Raw genomic sequence first — 20,961 nt, 5'->3', positions numbered from 1 at the left:
AGGCAAAGACGACAACTCGCTTAATAAGATGAACGTCCAAAGAGCTGCAGGCCTGTGCCACCTCGACGAAGATTAGTGTTCAGGACTCCGTGACGAGAAAGAGGGAGCACAGCAGGAAACTTCTGTCAACCAAGAGGAACATCACAGCAAAGAAACACCGGGGTGACCCCTGAGCCTTTCAGAATATCGATGGATGAGTCCGAGACGAGAGTGCTTTGGATGACACTGGGCTCACCGTGTTCAATAATAAGAACGTCCATAGATCATGGAGGTGCTGGTGTTATGGCACAGGGAAGGCTCGCCATTATAGGAGGGACAATGGATTGTGTAGTTGACCAGGATATTCTTAAAGGGAGGGTCTGATTGTCACTGAATGACCTGAAGTTAAGAAGCAGGACGAGGAGCCAAAAGACTCAAGCAAGTCACCAGCTGAATGGCTCAGAAGTTCTGGAGTGGGAGAGCAGAGTGGAGACATTATCTACTATTGAGGAAGGTGCTGGAGAAATGCTCTTCTTCTTCACCTCTTCTCACTTCTATGTGAGGTTAATGTGCCTGATGAACCTTCATCCTGCAGCTCGGTCCTCCTCCTCCTCCTCCTCCTTCTCTCCAGTCAGACCACCTTTCTTCAGCTCTTCTTTTACTTTATCTGTCCATTTGTCCTCCCTCGCTTTCTCTTCCTCTGGACTTCCTTCCCCATCACTCTTTTGCTCTTCCTCATCACACCCCACTTCCACCTCCTTTCTCCCAATTTTGTTGGACCCCTCATTTCTTACTCTGCCCCTTTTTTGTTACTCCATACATTTCTCCTTTCTACCACGTCTCGGCCCCGTATGTCATCGGTGGTCTTTATCGGTGGTCTTAGAAGCCTCACCTTTAACCTTCATTCTTTCATCACACCCCCCCATATTTTCAGTCGTGGGCTGCCACTGATCCTCGATATTTCAGTTTATCCACTCGCTTCAGTGGCTCCCCTTGCAGGCTAACTGATCCTCACTAAACCTCACCTATTTGGTCTTCTTCTTCATCCTATTTCTTTCCACTCCTCCATCTTCTAAAGTCCTTCTCCTTTCTCCCGACTTCCTCTTTTCTGACACCACACCACACATCCGTGTCGTCATCATAAAGGCCGCGCCAGGGGGACTGGCTTCTCTATCCCATGAGTCAACACATCCATAACCAGATCAAAGGGGTGAGGACTTCAAGGAGATCCCTGGTGCAGACCCTCCCCAACGGTGTGGCAAGTCGACATGCAAAAGACACATCTGTCGAGGGTTGTTTGTCCGTCACCGAGGCCACTGCAGGTTTGACAGCATAACGCGTCTGTTGCCCGATGGGTGACGCGGGGCACATTCTAACCCGGCCGCTGCTCTGTGTCTAATGAAGTGGTGGCTCCCGTGGAATAAAGTTGGTGCTCTTGAAGCCTTTGGACTCGGTGTCGTCTCTCAGGTGCAGGACGGTGTCTCACACGTCACATGGTACCAGAAGTGGGGTTTTGCACCGATGGACCCCCAACAGGCACGAGATGCTACACTCCCACCACAGCTGGATGAGGCTCCTGCCTTTGGACTTTGGCGTCATCTCTCGGGTGACTCACATGCCACAACTTAAATAAAACGTGTCACTGCCAGAAGGGATCCTACTCCGTTGGCCCTTAAACTGAAAAAATGACACCAGGGCTGACCTTGCACTCTGACCACCAGACAATGTGCCCTCATGGTTCAAGGAGACACACAAACCTACTTCTCGACAGCCTGAGTATCTTTAGTAACCTCTCAAACGACCAGGTGAAGGTAATTCCACACCAGGCCAGGGGGTGGCAGGGTACACTAAACCTAACTCTGTTACCTGTGCAGACCAAATACGGGAAATCCGGTCTGATGCCACACTGCCGGCGTCACTTCCGGCCCGGACTGTTAACTTTAAAGACGCCATCTTTCCTGCATGACGTCAGGTCAGCTCAAACCAACGCACGTGAGTGATTCATCAAAACACCACTGCAGTCAGGGGACAACATATGGGTGGCTGCCCCAAACCCCTGTGTGTGGCTGTAACTGCCACTGGCAAGGAGCGGACGTCACAGTAAGAGAGTCGGTGGCCTTTGACATCGTGAGGGTGACAGGGGGTTCTCTGACGATGGCCAGTGTTTTGTTCCCACTGTGTCAGGTGTGCAGTCTCAATGGAGGGAAGCTGAAAACCAGTAATCCCACCCTCTGTGGAGCTTTCCAAACCAGAGGGTGACTCCTCTGTCTATGAGACCTCCGTAGGCCCGAATAAAGGGGGCCGATGGGTCAGACCACCATTACAGAGCAGAGCAGAGGCACCACAGGGCCTTTGCTGTTTGTTGGAGGTGTGAAGCCCCTGCGCCGACACCACACCAGAGTGACTGTGATATGGGGGGCTGGTGGGGGGTCTCGCCTCTTGAAATCAAACGTCAGCCCCCTTGCTGTGTCTGCATACATCACAAGGTCACTCACATCTCCACAGTCAGCAGTATGACCTGACAGTGTGAAAAAGTAAGTACCCCCCACAGAAACTATTGACTGGGGAAGAGGCAAACGACAGATCTTCATGCCCACAGCACCTACAGGTAAAAGTGACAAATTCAAAGAAATGACACCTAAAATGTGCAGGGTGCAATTATTCTTGTAATTGAGATTTTAAAAACTACAGATTTGTCATAAAAGAAAAGTGAAGCACAACCCGTTATTTATCACCACTTCAAATCCATGAAATCAGAATCAGGTGTTTCAGATTACGTGCCCCCGATTAGGACGTCTTCAGGTCAACTGTCTTAGTTAGACCTCCAATATCGAGGGTCTGGTGCCCTCAGGTGTTCTAAGATCAAAAGAGCCCTCCAAGACCCTCACAAAGAAGGCGGTGGATGCCTACGAGTCTACCAAGGGATCTAAAAAGATCGGCCAGTTATTTGAAACTGAACATTCCACTCTCCACAAGTGGCACAAATTGCAGATGACTGTTCACTGGTCCAGAACTGGCCGGCCCACCAAGTTCAGCCCAAGAGCTGCCCATTTGATGCTAAGAGATGACTCCAAGGACCCCAACATTTCATTGCCAACATCTTGTAAGATCTGATCTTGACGATCAGAAAGAGATCTGAGAAATCAGAGATGCCAAAGAACAGCACAATGAGACAACGGGCTGCCACTGAACATACGGGCCAAGAGCGGGCCAACCTGGCACCACGTGATCTGGGCAGATGAGCTGATTGGCCACAGTAACTGTAGACATGTTTGGTGCAAACGAAAAGACGAGTATTTCAGAAGAAGACCCTCGTACCAACCGTGAAGGACGGCGATGGAAATGTGGGGGGCCTCATCAAGTCAACGGTGACTTCTGCGTCTTATCAAAGTGCTCCTGAGGAGAACTTGAGACCACCTGTCTGAAAGTTGAAGTGGAGTCTTAAAACTTGAGAATGGCCTGAAGAAGACTAGCAAGCCCACCAAGTGACGGCTCCAAAAGAAGAAATGAAGGCCTAGGAAGGAACCGAGTCAAAGCCCTGAAGTGAGGGGATATAAGTGGGCTGTGCATGCAGGAACTGAAGGAATGGAGGAGTGGGCATGGAGTCGATAGCAGAGGCTGGTGGGCAAAACTCCTACTAAAGGGGGCAACAGCAGCTTCTGAGGCTAAGGGTGGACTTACTTTTTTCCCCTTAGTACACCATTGTATCTCTTGATATTTCTATTAAATAAATAATTGAAAAGGCAAATTTTTCTTTTTTTAATTCAAGTTTATCCCCTTTACCTGTTGGCACAATCTGCATGAAGATCTCCGGTTTTCCTGTTCAAATAAGTTGGATAAAAAAAAAAGAAAGCAACCATTTCCATGGGGTGCACTTACTTTTTCACATGCAGTACGGGTGGTGTCATCCGCAAATTTAAAAACAAAGTTGTGTTCCGTAGGAATTGCCGGCAGCCAGTCAAAGTCCTAATAGAGGAGACCCGTTGTGGGCGCCTGAGGCTTACAGACTTACCAGGGGGTCCAAATGAAAGGGGTGGGGGGCATTCAACAAACAGAAAATTAGAAAGACGCACAGCAAATGAGAAGAAGCGATTAGCCGCTGCAGCCACATGTTAGAAATGTTTGGGACAACTTTTTTACTAATTTAGCTGCTAATCTCCCTTAACTTGGACCCCAGACTTGTGCCATTTCAGTTCCCCGTGTCACTCGTATGCCCAAATCAGCTGGCTGCGTTTCCGTTCAGTTCTGTGACGCTGAGGTCCCCAAAGGTGTGATGACCTGACATGGTGTCACCCTACCCTGTCTTAGCAGACCCCATCCAGGCTCTCAACAAATCAACGCCCGTCAGGAAGACCAGACTGGGATGCCAAATCCAGGTTGGCACCATTGCCATTCCCCCCCACCTACCTCAGGAATGAGCCGGTCCAGCTGCTCTGCTCGGCTCACGTGTGACGGGTGTGTGGATAGCCACTCGGGCACGGTGGGCTTCCCAGTCAGAACTTCACTCAGGTCCATCTGATGCCAGAAGACGCTTCCTGCTCGCACATCGGCACAGGCCTGAAAGAGAGGAGAGCAGAGCCTCATTACTGGCCAGGACACTGGAACGGCAGTCACCCCACATGTGGATCGGGCAGCCGTGTGCCCCCCCAAATTATGTCCTAAACATTGTACCAGGTGAGCAATAGGGGCACCATCACTCATGGGTGGGATCTTCTGTTTTGACCTCAGCGAATGCCCAGCTTCACCCACATCGCCCCTTCTTGTCATAGATGCCATAAAAAACGGGTGTCCCTCCAAGACAAAGGTGGCATTTTGAGGCCATGTGCCATTGAGGACAGAGCTCTCATTGACACTATGGAAAAGAACCCAAGGAGTCGGATACTGACAGCCTTTGTAGTGTGTGCCCCGGGCACCGTTTTCTTGAATTCCTATTTATTAAGACGTGTAGCCCCCTGTGATGCCCCAACATTGCCTTTTCTGTCACCAAAGCTGAAAGTGGCCCGTGAGGTGGCCAGCAAGATTGAGAGGTGACGTTTCCCTGCATTCCCCCTAAAAGTCAAAGTGGCAGGTCAGCCTTACCTTGGCCGCCAACTGCAGCCCGACCTTGTCAGCCTCCACCTCCAGCTTCCGGCTGTAGGGACGATTAAACAGGAACTGCAAAAAAATGACAAAGAGGGGCTCAGTGACAATGTGCTGGCAGATGGCACCAGGTGGCACAGCACATGGCAACCCAAGGTGATCGCGGCTGGGGAAAAAAGAGCCACCAGAGAAAGCTGTGCAGCGTTAGCATAATAGGGGGAGACCATCGACATCATGAGGAGTTTTTATTGACTTTATTAATAATTCTCGATGAATTCACCGATGATTACTCCTCCGCTCCTGGAGGGGCAGCACTGCGAGTATGAAAAAGTCAAACCTAAGGCGAAAGTCTATGACACCAACAACAACAGTACACAGTAACAGACCCCCAAAATCACACAAGAAGTGCCTCAGGGGGCTTTAACAGACCCTCGACTCAAGGAACTGAAGGAGCTCCCAATGAAAGGCGTTATATAAGGTTAAACCTGCCTGACTAAACACCCTGAAAGCCCAGGCATCCTCCACAAGGGTGGTCTTCAAGTTCTAAGCCATGTGCTGATTTGGGGGCCCCCACTCCTATTCCTGGAGCTCTTCAGCTATGCCAGATGCTACCTACAGACTGGGCAAAGTATGGACATCTCAGGGTGATCACTTGCCAACTGTTCTCACCGTGTTATCACAGGCAGGGCACCACCCGCCATTTTAACAAAGCCAACACTGCTGGTCTTCCTCTTTTTGCAGTTTTCAATATGGCCACAAGGGGTCTTCATTTTCAAATGCCACTTGTTTATTGTCAGAAAAGACAACAACAGGGAACTGAAGAAACCGCAGGGACACGGATGGAGAAACCACCGAAACGGCAAACGAACGGAATAAATGTCTCACCCAAGTATTTATAAAGGAAGAAACAAGTGGAATGCCTTGTGCAGAAGTAAAAAAACCAAACTGCGAGTTCAAACATTTTATAACGGAAAAGTCCGATGTGCTTCGAGACCCCAACACACTGAAGACCAATCAGACTACGCGATGGTCCAGTGAGACCACATCTGGAGTCACAAGTGCAGTGCAGGTCACCGCAGCACAAGAAAGACACAGCAGCACTTGAAGGCGTGCCGAGGAGAGCATCATGGGAGTTAAGGACATGACCTACTGTGACAGCCTCCAAGAGTTCACCTAATCCAGGAGTTTAAAGTCCTCAAAGCCATCGATGAAGCAGACCCAGCAGAATTCTTTTAGCTTAAGGGCGAATCAGAGACTCGAGGACGTCAGTGCAAATAAAGGGGAGGAGCAATCAGGACTGACGCTCTTCATTACGCAAGGAGTGTGGGACACTGGGGGGGGGAAAAAACAGCGAGACACGGAGTTGAAGGAGAAACCTGGACGGCCTGTAAGAAGAATCAGGAGGTGACATGGGGACAACGTAGCGATGATCTAAACAACGTGTATTTCTATGGTGCCGCTCAGTGTGTAGCGGTGCTACTTGATTAACGCCGTCGTGAGTGTATTTTGTGCCGAGTCCCGTCTTTTGTTGGGTTGTCCTTTTTTCACGGTCTCTGTGTGTGTGCCTATGTAAATGTGCTCCCTTGGAAACAAAGGGGGAAGGATGACACCGTGAAACCCTCATGATAATTGGTCCTGCCAATCCCATTACTTGCATCCGGTCATTCACTATTTAAACAGGAGGACAAAATAATAAAAGAAACGTCCCATTCTACCAGACCGGCAATTCACTCCAGAGCCAGGAGAGGGCAGCCATCCAAATCATTCCCCCCTTTGCCTACCTGCCACTTTCAACGGCCGACAACAGCAGCTTTGCACAGCGAAACTCCGGCGTTCTGGGCTACGCCACGGACCGAGGGTAAGCACGGGGAGACCGTGACTTGTTGTAGTCATCGTTATCATCCGTGTTAAGTTCTGTAGGACAATTTTTCCAGCTGACCCAAGCTCACAAACGTTATCCGTTTTCCTTTAAATCTTCTGGACTTTTATGGGCGTTTCGTGCTTTCTGTGCGTCTTATTGGGTTCGTGTTCAGTGTGCGGTCGAGGGAGCGTTTGTGTTGCGTATTCACTTCGCGCTGCGCTGTTTCTTTTTATTATTACTTTCCGCCGCACACTTCTGGGGTTGACGGTTATGTCGGGGTTGGTTGGCGTGCGTTGATATATATATATACCGTTTGGAGTTTGTTCATTTCTTTTTTTTTTTATTAACACTAGGGGGCTTTGCCCCCTGTTTGCTTCACTCGCCAACTCCCTGGCCAGCACTATGCACTCGCCTCTTTGCTGTGCCGCTCGCGTATGGGGATGCAGATTTACAATTTAAAGAGATTTTAATTTTCATGTGAAGTCTTACATTTGCATCCACGCCACCTATAACTGACCGCGAGTGAATTTTGTTTCTTTCTCTCTAATAAATAAAATGACTTTTTCGAATGTTTGTCCCTGTGATTTGTTAATTGTCATAGCAAAAGCTGTTCTAACGAGAAACTGTAAACGTTTTACTACGAATGGCATATCGAGATCTCCATTGGCGTGTGATGTTAAGATGGACTACATGACCTTTCTTGTTGCCTGTTAACTTTTTACACTTCAGAACTGTTCGCTATTGCACAGCCCATCACTCACACATCAATTACGCAATTACATTACGATACAGTAATCCGGCCGGTGGAAGACCAGACGGTGTTAACGCTTGTAGATCTTCTTCGTGATATTGTAAGTTGATGTTTTCATCTTCCTCACCATCACCACCAACTGTTTTAGCAGAGTCTATTGATACGCATTTAACCAATTTGCCGTGTAACCGATTTTCGCGTTAATTCGTTTGACTTCATCGTTTCTCGGTGCTAGGATTACCCTCGTACTCATTTCTTTTGTTGATAACCCAACGGGATGAAATTCTTCAGTAAGATTTGGACAGAATACGTCTTCTATTAATGGGAACTTAAAGTGAGGAAAACGTAAAAATAAATAAGAGCTGAGAGCACAGGAAGTGTGATGACAAAAGCACTCACACCAATGAGAGGTGAGAGGAACATGAGAGGGCGTGGTTTGAGAGGAGGGCGGGACTTGACCGTAAAATGCCATAAGGGACTCGGCTCTGCTCTATTGGGCCCTTGACCTGCAATTGCTGAGCGCTCTGAGTAGAATTATTATTATTATTATTAATGTCATGGCCAAAGTCTCGCAGGACTTGAGAAAATCTTCCAAAACGATTTTTTTCTACAACAGAGAGAGATACTCGCTTTGTTATTTTGCATATTGTTTGTCTTTCGGCTTATCGTTGATCGTCGATTCGGGACGTTTATTTGGAAGAAGTGTGGCTTGTCGGCTCTAACGTCCTCAGCTCGCCAGGCCACCGGTCTTGGTGGTGCAGCTGCCGGTTTGGGAGAGCGAGTCGGCCGTTACATGAGGGGTCTCAGACTCCAGTCCTGGAGGGCCGCAGTGGCTGCAGGTTTTCATTGTAACCCTTGTGAGAGACGACCGGCAGCTCAGCCCGGCCTGGACGCCCCTGAATTGGTTACTTGTGGACACCGAGCTCCAGCACCCCTGGAGTGAAGTGTAGCGGTGCCCCAGGTTGTCTATTGTGGCTGTGGTGCCCACTGTACGTGCGCCACGTGAAAGTTTTTTTAATTTCCTGTTTTAACATATCAAGCTGTCTCGCCTTCACTCGTTTCTGCAGTTCGACATGTCGCCCCCCACACGTGTCCTGCATAGCGCCTCTCCTTCTAAAAAAGCCCACACCTGACCCGTCTCAAGTTGGTCAATTTACAGAGCAGCCCCCCTTCCTCTCCTTTCTATCCAAAGCACTGCGGTGGTCCGTCTCATCAGGGTCTTCCTTCCTTCTGCACATCAAACTGCTTGATGCTAATCAGTGAGGCTTCAAGGAGGGCCGAGACATTTCTACATACCGCTGGTGACACGTTAGAGCTACCAAACTGTCTTCCTCCTTCTAGATCTTTCTCTTGTGCCTTCAGCACAGTCAACTTGTCACCCTCTGTGACCCTGGTGTCACTGGGACTTCCATGAGGTGGTCCGAGTCCAACATATGGCGCAGATCTCACTGTGTGTCCTGGCGAGAGGAGATGTCAAGGGTGCTCCACAAATGGGCACTCGGCCCCTTCCTCATCTATTCCAATGGGTTTCTTCCATCACTGCCATGCTGATGATATGCAGGTCTGCCAGTTGTTCCTACCACCAGCTGAATTCCCTGCACACCTCAAGGAACACCATCTCCAGCTTGGCTTCTTGTTATCTCGGCTTGTCTGCTTGGCTCCTCATTGCGGACACCGGCCAAGTCGTTGGGGTGGTGACCCCATGACCAGCTTGTCCTATAAGGGCCATCAAACTGTACCCGACGGCCTCCTGGTCCTGCTTTTGGGTTTTGGTGCCAGCCTGGGCCCCTAAGCCACTGCCAATGACTCAAAATGCAGCAGCACAGTGGCGGGCACGTCACCCCCTTTTGTCAGATCACCACATGGGCTCCTTGTGGCAGCACAAGTTAAGTTCAAGTCCTTGATGCTTGCCACACACCTGGTAACGGCCCTGCCTGGTAAATCATTTCAGGTTATAGCTGACTATAGGACCAGACGCTGGCACCTTAGCCAAAAGACACCATTCCATGCCCTGTGCTTCAAGACCACCACTGGGATGCCCACGTTTAACTCAGGCCTTTTGTCTATGGAGGGATCCATTCACACATTTCTTCACAGTCAAGTAAAATAACAGCCAGCGAGTGCCGCACGTCTGACCAATTAATCAAACAATTAGAACAAGTGAGAGGCCACAGTGTCTTCTGGGAAATCGACCTGCTGCCGACCTCTCACCGTAAACGATTAAAAAGCAGAAAAACAGCATCTGACAGACCAAAAAAAAAAAAAACACAGCTATGGAAGAGGAATCAGAGAGGCAGGCATAACAGGGCACAGGGCAATAAGCGGGCAAAGAAGGTGAAGGGGCAGAGCATTACTGGTGGGTGCTAATGTGTGTGATGAGATTGCTGCAAACCGACAAAGCTCTGCCTGGACTCTCATCTACTGTGTCTTCTACTGATGGAAGTCAAGGTCCGAACTTTATTATGTTCTTATTTATCATGGCATCAAAGGCTGGCAAGCAGGTTGCAGGTTGGTGAGAATTTCCCTGTGCTCCTGAATGATAATGTAGGGAGCTCATGGTAAAGCAGCAGCAGTCCAACGGGTAACCTGGGTAGAGGGCTCTGGAAGGTGGGTAACAGCTGGCATGGCAGAGCAGACAGCAGGCCCGGAAACAACTTGCTGATATACTGTAGCTGGGAGCAGTGCCAGCATGTGGAATAAATACCACCTGAGGCAAAGTGTGGCACAGTGGCAGGCACTGCTGCTTCATAGTATGGAGAACACGGCCTTGTGCCCCTGGGTCCCCACTCTGTGGAGTTGGCAAAGCACTTGGAGTTGTGAGAAAAGTGCCACATAAATGTAAAAAGGTATTATTATTATTTATGATGCACATCAATTGGTAACCCTCACAACACCATCCAGCCTCAACACATACACACACACTACACTAGAGATTACTACTACTTACAGTACTATTTACTCTTAGTATTACTATTATTACTTACTATTACTATCACTTACTACTTAATATTACTACTACTTTTACTTACTACATACTACAGGGTGGGCCAAAAGTTTCCATACATAGCAAAAATAAACATTTTTATTTATATAATGTGCTCTACATGACTGCCAGGAGTTATGCTTGTAACCGCGTTGGTGATACGTTCCCTAAGATGATTTATGTTTCAGATACCTTAAAAAATGAGTTTGAATAAAGAGCAACAAATTGAAATCATACTGATGGCCGGCTCAGGATTGAAATGTGTTTTCAAAAAAATTGCAGTCATGTAGAGCATATTATAGGAATAAAAATGTTTTAGCATATATGCATATGTTTATTTTGCCTATGTATGGAAACTTTTGGCCCACCCTGTATTACTACTTAGTATTAGTATTACTATTAGTCTTACTTACTACTTACAATTACCTACTATTACCACTTACTCTTACTATACTTACTACTTACTATTACTGTTACTTACTATTTCCCATTACTAAAACTTATTACTTACTATTATTTACTACTTACTACTTACTATTAATACTATTACAATTACTATTACTCTTATTACTTACAATTACTTACTATTAATATTAGTTACTAATACTTACTACTTACTATTACCATTACTTACTATTATTTAGATAGATAGATAGATGATAGATAGATAGATAGATAGATACTTTATTAATCATTTACAACTTACTATTACTTATTATTTCCATTACTTACTATTACTTATTACTTACTCTTACTGTTTGCCAGGCAGGCCCAAAGTGACACACCTGATTCACACACACGGGCCTCACCAGCCTGTGTATTCTTTGTACAACAGACACAAACATTAATACACTTACTACTTTGGGAAAATATAATATAAAGCAATAAAAGATGATTAGCTTTAAAACAATGCAATGTCAAATAACCGATAAACAGAAGTCCAATGTTTAACGTGAAGCTCGTCCCGCACGTTTTGTTCGTCTCAGACTCCATCCTGGCGAGACTCTTACCAGACGTCGGTCGTGACGCACGCAGACTGCAGAAATGAACAAAACCTCACCAGGCGTCTGTTTGGGATCAGAAATACACCGCACGGTGACAGTGACAGACCGGCCATCAGGCCCCATGAAGAGGGTCACCTGTGTTCTGTCTTGTGTGTTGTATTCACCCCATTTTTGTGACATGCATTGTGTGCCCACCCTACCTAAATGGGGGTCTCTCTCTGAGCTGCTTGTGCTAAGATGTCTTCCAGTTTTCTTTCCCTGCAGTGTTTTTGTTCTTGTCATCTTAGCAAGGGGGGTCTGTCAAAGCTCACTGAGGCGTGTGCTCAAATGTGCCACTCGGTGCCACGGCCCACCTGCCAAGTTGTTTTGCCTGCCTGAGGTAAAGTCATCCCTGATGGAGGATCGCAGGAATCGTCGGGTAGAGGGGTCCTTTCATCAGATTGGCTGTTTCAGCTGTTGAATGGCCAATTGGGTGAGGCAGCTTGATGGCCGAGGTCTCCAGGACTAAACAAATCCAAATCATATTATGGGATGTCATCTACTGTTAAATTCTACTCCGTACTTGTAATATTTTTATGCTGTTTTGAGGGTTCGTTCTGTTCTGTGTATGGTATTGTATTGACTCCCTTATTTTTGACACCCACCGAATGCCCAAAGGGGTCTCTCTGCCTTTCCTGAAGTTTCTTCCAATTTGTCCCTACAAGGTTTTTTTGGGAGTTTTTTCCTTGTCTTCTTAGAGAGTCAAGGCTGGGGGGCTGTCAAGAGGCAGGGCCTGTTAAAGCCCACCGCGGCACTTCTGGTGTGATTTGGGGCTACACAAACATAAATTGTTGTTGTTGTTATGTGAAGAATAAAAGTTTAAAACTCACAATACTGAGCTGTGAACTAGAAAAACATGTAAAGTAGGAGATCTGGACTGCAGGCTCATCATAATGTGAACCATGTGACCTGATGGTGACAACACAAGGTGGCCATCTAGGGGCGGACACCTGACCTTTCACCTTTACGCATGACCCTAACTTCCTCGGCCAAATCACAAAGCTTAGGACTGCAGGCGTTTATTTCAACTCGTAAATCTCAAAACACACCTGAATACTTGATCTTCATTGGAGATTTTGAATCCTTCAACTGCTAGGAGTGCGGACGGCCAGATTTGGACCTGAACTTTGTCTCTTTTATCTTTTGCTTAATTTCCTAACAAACAAGAAACCAGCTAGGGGTGAACATGCTGGCTGAGCCATGACAGGACAGGTGCCCACTAGTTTTTTGGGCACCATCAAAAGGTCCAACTGGAAACCCAAAGGGCTGAGAATAAATCTTTATAAAATTAAAAGGTTTATTTCTACAAAATGCTCTGCGATACACCGAGCTCCACAGAGCACCAGACAGGGCGATGATACACGGTGAGCAAAGTTCCAATATGGAGTCCAAAACTGAGTGGATGTTCAAAAAGAAAAATCAATTCACGCAGTCCTGTTACAAAATCCACAGTCGTGTGCAAAGCAAAGCAGACGTCAGAAACGCAGAAAATCCTAAAAGCAAAGCAAAGGAAGGCCAAGGATACTCAGAGCCAACTCTCCACCCTCGCTAGGAATCATGGGAGGCCCTCCCTTAAATAGGCTGGAGGGCCGTCCTTGGCGGTGATTGGCATGTGACCACACCCACTGGGGGGAGCCACCCATAAAACCCAAGGGCAAATGAACAGAAAGTAAAATGTACACAAAACAATACAATTTATTTTTTGTATAGCCCCAAATCACACAAGAAGTGCCACAATGAGCTTTAACAGACCCTACATCTTGACAGCCCCCCAGCCTTGACTGTCTAAAAAGACAAGAAAACCCTTGTAGGGAAAAAATGGACGAAACCTCAGGAAAGGCAGTTCAGAGAGAGACCCCTTTGGGCATTCAGTGGGTGTCAAAAATAAGGGGAGGTCAATACAATACATTACACAGAACAGAACGCAAGTCATCCTCAATGCACTATAAAAATAAAAATATTACAAGTACGGAGCAGAATTTAACAGTAGATGACATCCCATAATATGATTTGAGTCCTGGAGACCTCGGCCATCAAGCTGCCTCCCCCAATTGGCCATTCCACAACTGAGTCAGTGCTGGGCCAGCCAATCCAATGAAAGGACCCCTCAGTCCCACGATTCCTGCGATCCTTCATAAGAGATGACTTTACATTCGGCAGGTGGGCTGTGGCACCAAGTGGCACATTTGAGTACCGAGAAGAGAAACAGAACAGGTGAGGGTGAGTATCAACCATGTTACTGATGTCTAAGTGCTAATGACAGTCTGTGCAGTTCATCAGCAGCTCTAGTCAGGGTGTGCTAAACTGAAGTCGTGAGTCTTAAAAGCTGAGACCGAAGGGGCACCTCTTATAGTAGCAGGCAGACCATTCCACAGTTTAGGGGCTCCTGTAGCTAAAAGCTCGACCTCCCACTATTATTTTACTAATCCTTGGACTCCTAAGCAGACCGGCATCTTGAGATCTTAATGTGCGCTCAGGTTTGTAAGTCATGATAAGTTCAGACCAGTAAGCCGGACCTCGGCCATTTAAGGCTTTATATGTTAAAAGGAGGATTTTGAAATCTGCCCTAAACTTGACCAGGCGCCAGTGTAAGGATTTAAGAACTGGAGTGATGTGTTCGTATTTTCTTCTTCTTGTAATAATTCTTGCAGCAGCATTTTGGATTAACTGGAGGCTGAATAAAGAACAGTTTGAACAGCCAGTGAACACCGCATTGCAGTCGTCAATCCTACTAGAGATAAATGCAGGAATTCATTTCTCACAATCCTGTTTATTTACAAAGCGCCTTAACTTCCCAACATGTTTAAGATGAAAGAAACCTGATTTGATCAACTTTGTAATGTGCGCTTTAAATGACCTTCTAGAGTCAAAGAGAACTCCGAGATTGCAGGCTGATTCAGTAAAATTAACGGGGACTCCAACTGAGTTAAATGACAGATTATTATTGTGATCAGCGTCACTCCCTCCAATAATTAACATCTCTCTCTTATCTGTGTTTAAAGACAAGTCGTTCTCATTCCTGTGGTGGGCCGGCACCCTGCCCAGGGTTTGTTTCCTGCCTTGCGCCCTAATGTTGGCCGGGATTGGCTGCAGCAGACCCCCCCATGACCCTAAAGTTAGGATATAGCAGGTTGGCTAATGGACGGATGGATGGATAATGGATGGATAGTTCTCATCCATCCACTCCTTTAATTCACTAACACAACTAATTAAAGACATCGGAGAAACTTCTTTGGGTCTAAAAGAAAAGTAGAACTTGTACAACATAAGAAACCTTAATAGAAATGAATGGCATAAAATAACCAAACTAACAAGAAACTCAACTGTGGACACCAGCCGGGGGGGAACAGGCTGGCTAAGCCAGGACACATCGTTGGAAAACAAAACGAATCAGCTCCAACATGTATATGATGATCAAAAATAAAAATCTTAAACTGGCATAGAGAGGAGACACAAACTCAGACATTGCAGACATTGGGCAGATTTAGTCCAAAGCGTCTCTCAAACACGCTGTGACGGGTGACTCGGCCATTACCCCGCCTGGATGGAAGGACCGCGAGGCATTACCTTCCCCTGGGACACTGGAGGGGCAGCCCTCCTGGGCAGCTATGGCACCACGGATTCCCGCAGGGCATGCTGGGCCTTGGAGTTTGGTGAAGCCCTGTTGGGTTCCCTGGGGGCCACCAGGGGGAGCTGCAGTGCCATTCAATAGATTTCCACCACACCTTGGAGTGATGCCAGGTGAGGTGATCCTGATGAACCACCTGGAGCATTCGGACAGCCGGAGTCGGGAGGCGAAGGACAAAGCTTGCTGGGAGAGGAGTGGAGGCGGCAGAGAACGAGAGAAGGAAGAAGAAAAAGACTGAGCGTGATGGCTTGTGTGCTTGATGTACTGTGCGAGGGAAAAGCGCTGCGCCACGACCAATAAACGTGTGTCGCCTTGTCTCTGTGCCTGTCTGTGCCCAGGTATTGGGGATCTGTACGCCCCCACAATTCCACTCGGCTTACACTAAAACTGGCGCTCAAAGTTTATAAAGCCCGCCTGCCGCTGTTCTGCACCCTCCGAGACTTGACGACTGCACTCTTCACATGCGCTCTTTCTCCTGCCCCGCCAAAAAAGTTCTCCCTGGCTGCAAAAACTGATGCTGGGCTTTTGTTGTGGTGTCAAATTTTATATACAAGTTGTTTCATTTTATTTGTGAATTAAACAAAGCAAATGTAATATTAGTGTTTCATTCCTGTTTACCCCCCCAGGGCTACGATGTTATGACAGGGTTGCCTAAAACCAGTCTGCCCAGCGATTCTCTGCAGGACCCTCTCAATCAATGTCCACAGGAGAGCCAGACGACCCACCTGGCAAGCATCAGCTCAATGAATGGTACTCAGTTGTGAGACAGACCACTGTGCCACGCCAGAAATCTGTTGGTCTAAAGCTGCCTGTTTGGTTTAAAATCAGAACCCTTTAAGTAGCGCGACGCCCTATTGGCTGTAGGGTTTGGACAGAGAGCCTATCAATTTGTTTGCTTTACTCCTCCCAGTCTGTGTTACCAACTGATGAAGGAGCATCTCGGACACCATGAACTGAAAAGGACAACGCAATGAAGAGCACAGCTCGGCAGCCATACTGAGACGGGCAAGCGGCCTGTTCTGAAGAAAGCTGAACACAAAATGAACTCGAGACATTTAAGGTAACCAACACATCTGTGCGCCGCCTGAAACTACACATCAGCATGTATCAGGTTGTATGGTTGGCAATATTCACTTGTACTTTGCTTATTGTTATCTCTCCATTATAATAAAAAAACCCTGGGAGACGAGACTTTTTCAGAGAGACACGTTCACGTCCCACGACACGAGACTCTGTGGTAAGAGATTTAACCAGGACCTGGGCCGGAAATAAAAGACAAAGAGTAGAAGACAAAGTAGAACGCTCTAAAGGGGGTCAAAAACATTGGCACTGTACACATGCAGAGCAGGTTAGAGATGATGGAAGTACGAAAATTTGAAAGTCTCAAAAAAAAAAAAAAAAAATGACAGTAAAGATCACATCGGCGCAAACAAACGAAAAGTATTATTCGGTGAAATAACGGAACAGCGAAAAGAGATCGAAAATATGGACATATATGTGATATGACAGAAGTATGTAGATATTGTAAGGCTTTAAACTTTAAGTCGGAGACGTGTAGATCGTCTAATTCGTGTTGCCATCAGGGATAAGTAGAGTTTCTAACTAATGAAGAGGCGTATCCACGAGAATTAAAAGATTTGTTGTTTGGTGAAAGTGAAATCCATAAACACTGCAGGCAAAATATCCGAGTCTACAATAATCTGTACACGTTCACATCATTCAGTGCTCAAAATTTAGATTTACACGATTCAGGACCTACGCTACGAGAATCTGCAGGCCCGCAACAATTAAAGCTACGACAAGTTTAATTTCAAAGAATCCACAATTCGGTCAGGTGTATATTTATAACTACGGAGAAGCGACGCAACAAAGAATCCAAAGAGTTAAACGATCGGACGTTTTAGAATTTCTACAGCCAATAATGGAGACAAATCCATACGTCTAGAAGTATCGCTCTTTACACGAAATGTATCTGAAAAACACGGACAAAGAAGATTGCTTGGATTTCTGTATGAATACGAAAAGATCACGCTCGCATTTATAATAAACCAACATGTGACAAACTGTCAGCGATAATAGTTTCAAAAGACGTAAATATCAAAGACAGAGTTGATATTCGTGTTTATACAAAAGCAAAGCACAATTCGTCGCAAGCGAATGACGAGCGTGTAGGGCCTACACGGGGATTGGCGCGCAAAGCGAGCAGGGGGGCATAGCCCCCTAGTATATTAAAAAGTGAAGCGGCCCCTGCACTGCCCCCTGGTGGACACCACTTTTAACAGCACTTCATTTTGAGAAGGTTCCCCTCACCATTTAGTTTAGTTTAACTTTACTGTCCACAAGTGGAAATCTTCTTTGATCCAATCAGCCACATCCAAAACCTCATTCCTGCATACATACATCTCTCTATTATAATAAAAAAATCCTGTGACGAGACGAGACTTTTTATCCTGCGGCGAGATGTCATCTTTCTCAGAGAGACACTTTCACATCCCGCGAGACGAGACTTTGTGCCAAGCGTTTAAACCAAGGAAATAAAAGACAAAGAGTAGATGACAAAGTAGAACGTCGTAAAGAATTCAAAAACGTTGGCGCGACACACATGCAGAGCGGGATAGAGATAAGGGAAGTACGGAAATTTGAAAATCTCAAAAAAACTGATAGTAAAGATCGCATTGGCGCAAACAAATGGAAAATATTACTCGGTGAAATAACGGAACAGCGAAAAGAGATCGAACATATTGTTCGGATTTAAACTTTAAGTCGGAGACTTGTAGATCGTCTAATTCATGTTGCTATCTGGGAAAAATAGTGCTTCTTCCCAATGAGGAGGCGTATCCGCGAGAATTAAAAGACTGGCTGTTTGGTGAAAGTGAAATCCCGCCTGCGAGACAAAACTTTATGCAAAGAGATTTGGAAAATCCCCGCCCACATCTAAAACATTTACAGCCACGCCCACGGGTCAATCATCTCTCATCTGTGTGAATGCTATTGTCAGACGTATTTCATGTAGAGAGAAGGAAACAACATTCACTCACGGGCAGTTATACGTGGCGTTGTCACGATGGAATTCCAAACACGGAATCAAAATTCATTGCGATAGACGAAAAGGGAAAAGCAAAAAGAGTTCAAATATGTGAACATCGGTGATATGACAGAAGTATGTAGATATTGTTTGGCTTCAAACTTTAAGTCATGTTGCCTCCCAATGAAGAGGCGTAGCCACAAGAATTAAAAGATTGGTTGTCTGCGAGCGGCAGAGACGAGCAGGCCGCCCCTAGTTATTTATGAATATCATCTAAAGTGTATAAGAGTGTATCTTAACTCCTACTTGTCTTTTACTCTGTGTAACTGCCTGAGGTTCTAAATGTGGAAGGGATGGTGGGGAGAAGTTAGTTACAGGGCCCCTAAACTGTGGGGTGGTCTGCCTGCTTCTATAAGAGATGCCCCTTCGGTCTCAGCTTTTAAGACTCACGACTTCAGTTTAGCACACCCTGACTAGAGCTGCTGATTAACTGTGCAGACTGCATCTCTGCTGTCAGTCATTAGAACTAAAACAGAAGTAACATGAGAGTTATGATCTGATACTCACCCTCACCTATTCTGTTTCTCTTCTCGGTACTCAAATGTGCCACTTGGTGCCCACGGCCCACCTGTCAAGTTGTTTTGCCTGCCTATGGTAAAGTCATCCCTGATGGAGGATCGCAGGAATCGTGGGAAAGAGGGGTCCTGTCATGGGATTAGCGCTATTTCAGCTGTGGAATGGCCAAATGGGGGAGGCAGCTTGATGGCCGAGGTCTCCAGGACTCTGAACAAATCCAAATCATATTATGGGATGTCACCTACTTTTAAATTCTGCTCCGTACTTGTCAAATTTTTATTTCTATGCTCTGCTGAGGATTTGTTCTGTTCTGTGTATTGTATTGTATTGTATTGACCCCCACTGCACGCCCAGCCTACCTGGTAAGGGGTCTCTCTCTGAACTGCCTTTCCTGAGGTTTCTTCCATTTTTTCCCTACAAGGATTTTCTGGTCTTCTCAGAGAGTCGAGGCTGGGGGGCTGTCAGGAGGCAGGGCCCACTGTGGCACTTCCTGTGTGATTTTGGGCTCTACAGAAATAAATTGTATTGTATAAAGTACACCACCTTCTAAACAGGGGTACGTCTGTGAGATTTGAGGCCTTCTGACAAAGGCTACACAATAAAGAATACAAAAAGGGGGAAGCAGAGTCACAGAGAGCTCCAGCAGACAAAACAGCATTCATTGGATGATAAAAATTGCATTATTTGCATACATTAGCAACGCTAGCATAAAGAGGAACTATGGGTAAATGTCAAAAATAATCATTCTAAGTTTTGATGATATTAGGCCAGTCAGTTTGATTGAAAGGCCTAAAGATAATGTACAGTTTTACTATTTTTTGGGTCTGCTAAATTAAAAAATATATATTTATTATACTAGTCGTGTAAGCCTGTGCTGTAAAAAGCCCTGAGGTCCTAGAAACTACTGAAACGGTCAGAAAAAAAACTGAGATGTCGCTAATTGAAAGGAGCGACTCTGGGCGTCTCCCTCCTTGGAGGATTCGTTTTGCCGACGTTAGCGGATAAGCGACTTTGTCTTTCTTCTGAGGTTTCGTTTTGCCGACGTGCCCGCCTCGTTTCTGTTATTAGCGGCTAAGCGAGTTTTCCATTTCCTCAGGGGGCGGAGCTCTCACCCAGACTCCACCTCTCACTTCAGGGCCGGACAGACAGACAGACCTCGACGCGCAGACGTTTATATAGAAGATCAATACTGTAATCCACTTTATAAGCTGCCACATTAAATAGCGAGCTATTACGGCAGCAAAGCCATTAGCTAAACTAACGATCTTCTCCTGTCGTTTGTCAGATTTCTTAAATCTGCTGGACGGGCCTTTACTGACCACCTGGGCACGGCCATCAGCAGTGTGTCCGTCTGCGGAGAGAGTGTCGACCTCGTCAACGAGAGGTTTACTAACCTCAGCAGTGACAATTATGTGACTCTTCCTATGACAGTGTGGGGTCAAGCGGTCACTTTAAAGGGGTGTGTGGCACTCCCGATATCAAAGGTCCAAGTCTTTAGAGTCCTGGGGCTCCCTGTTTGTGAGACATGGCCGCTATCCAGTGACCTGACACCAAGACTGGACTCCTGTGTCTCTTCGGAGAATCCTTGGGTGCCGCTGGTGTGACTTTGTGTTGCCCAGCGAGTCCCGAATGAGGCACATGACCTGCACCATGCGGGGGCATCAGTTACGGCACTACGGCCATGTGGCACGATTACCCGAGAGTGACCCGGCTCACAGGCCCCTTATCATCGAGGACCGGGCCGAGGGGATGCTGTGGCAGATAGACGGTCATTTCCGGAGTGCGGGACTGGACTGCGTGTCTGCCTCAGAGGTTCCCGTTTCATCGTGTGGCAACACTCTGGACCAATGGCTGCCCCCCAGCCTGACCCGACCTGCTGGGTGAGACCAAAGTTTGTATTTCGAGGGTCAAAGATAGTGGAGCAGGACTTGTGGTCCTTTACTAGGTGGTGGGCTACTGGCTGCCATTCCAGGGTGACAGGACCACAGAACAATGACAATATGGCGTGTTCAGCGATAACAAGCAGGCATGGCAGA

General features: G+C 46.7%; 1 protein-coding gene across 1 annotated transcript in view; it reads right to left on the bottom strand.

Annotated features, from left to right (window-relative positions):
* Positions 1-20,961, bottom strand: part of oma1 (OMA1 zinc metallopeptidase) — a 78,854-nt gene that overhangs the window by 6,131 nt on the left and 51,762 nt on the right. The window contains exons 7-8 of the mRNA XM_039736115.1: positions 5,059-5,133; positions 4,387-4,536 (exon numbers count right to left, since the gene is read on the bottom strand). Coding sequence (XP_039592049.1) covers positions 4,387-4,536; positions 5,059-5,133 — 225 coding nt within the window. The remainder of the gene's footprint in view (positions 1-4,386; positions 4,537-5,058; positions 5,134-20,961) is intronic.

This window comes from Polypterus senegalus, chromosome 14 (genome assembly GCF_016835505.1).
Source record: "Polypterus senegalus isolate Bchr_013 chromosome 14, ASM1683550v1, whole genome shotgun sequence".
Classification (NCBI taxonomy): Eukaryota; Metazoa; Chordata; class Cladistia; order Polypteriformes; family Polypteridae; genus Polypterus; species Polypterus senegalus.
This window is presented reverse-complemented; position numbering and strand designations above follow the sequence as displayed.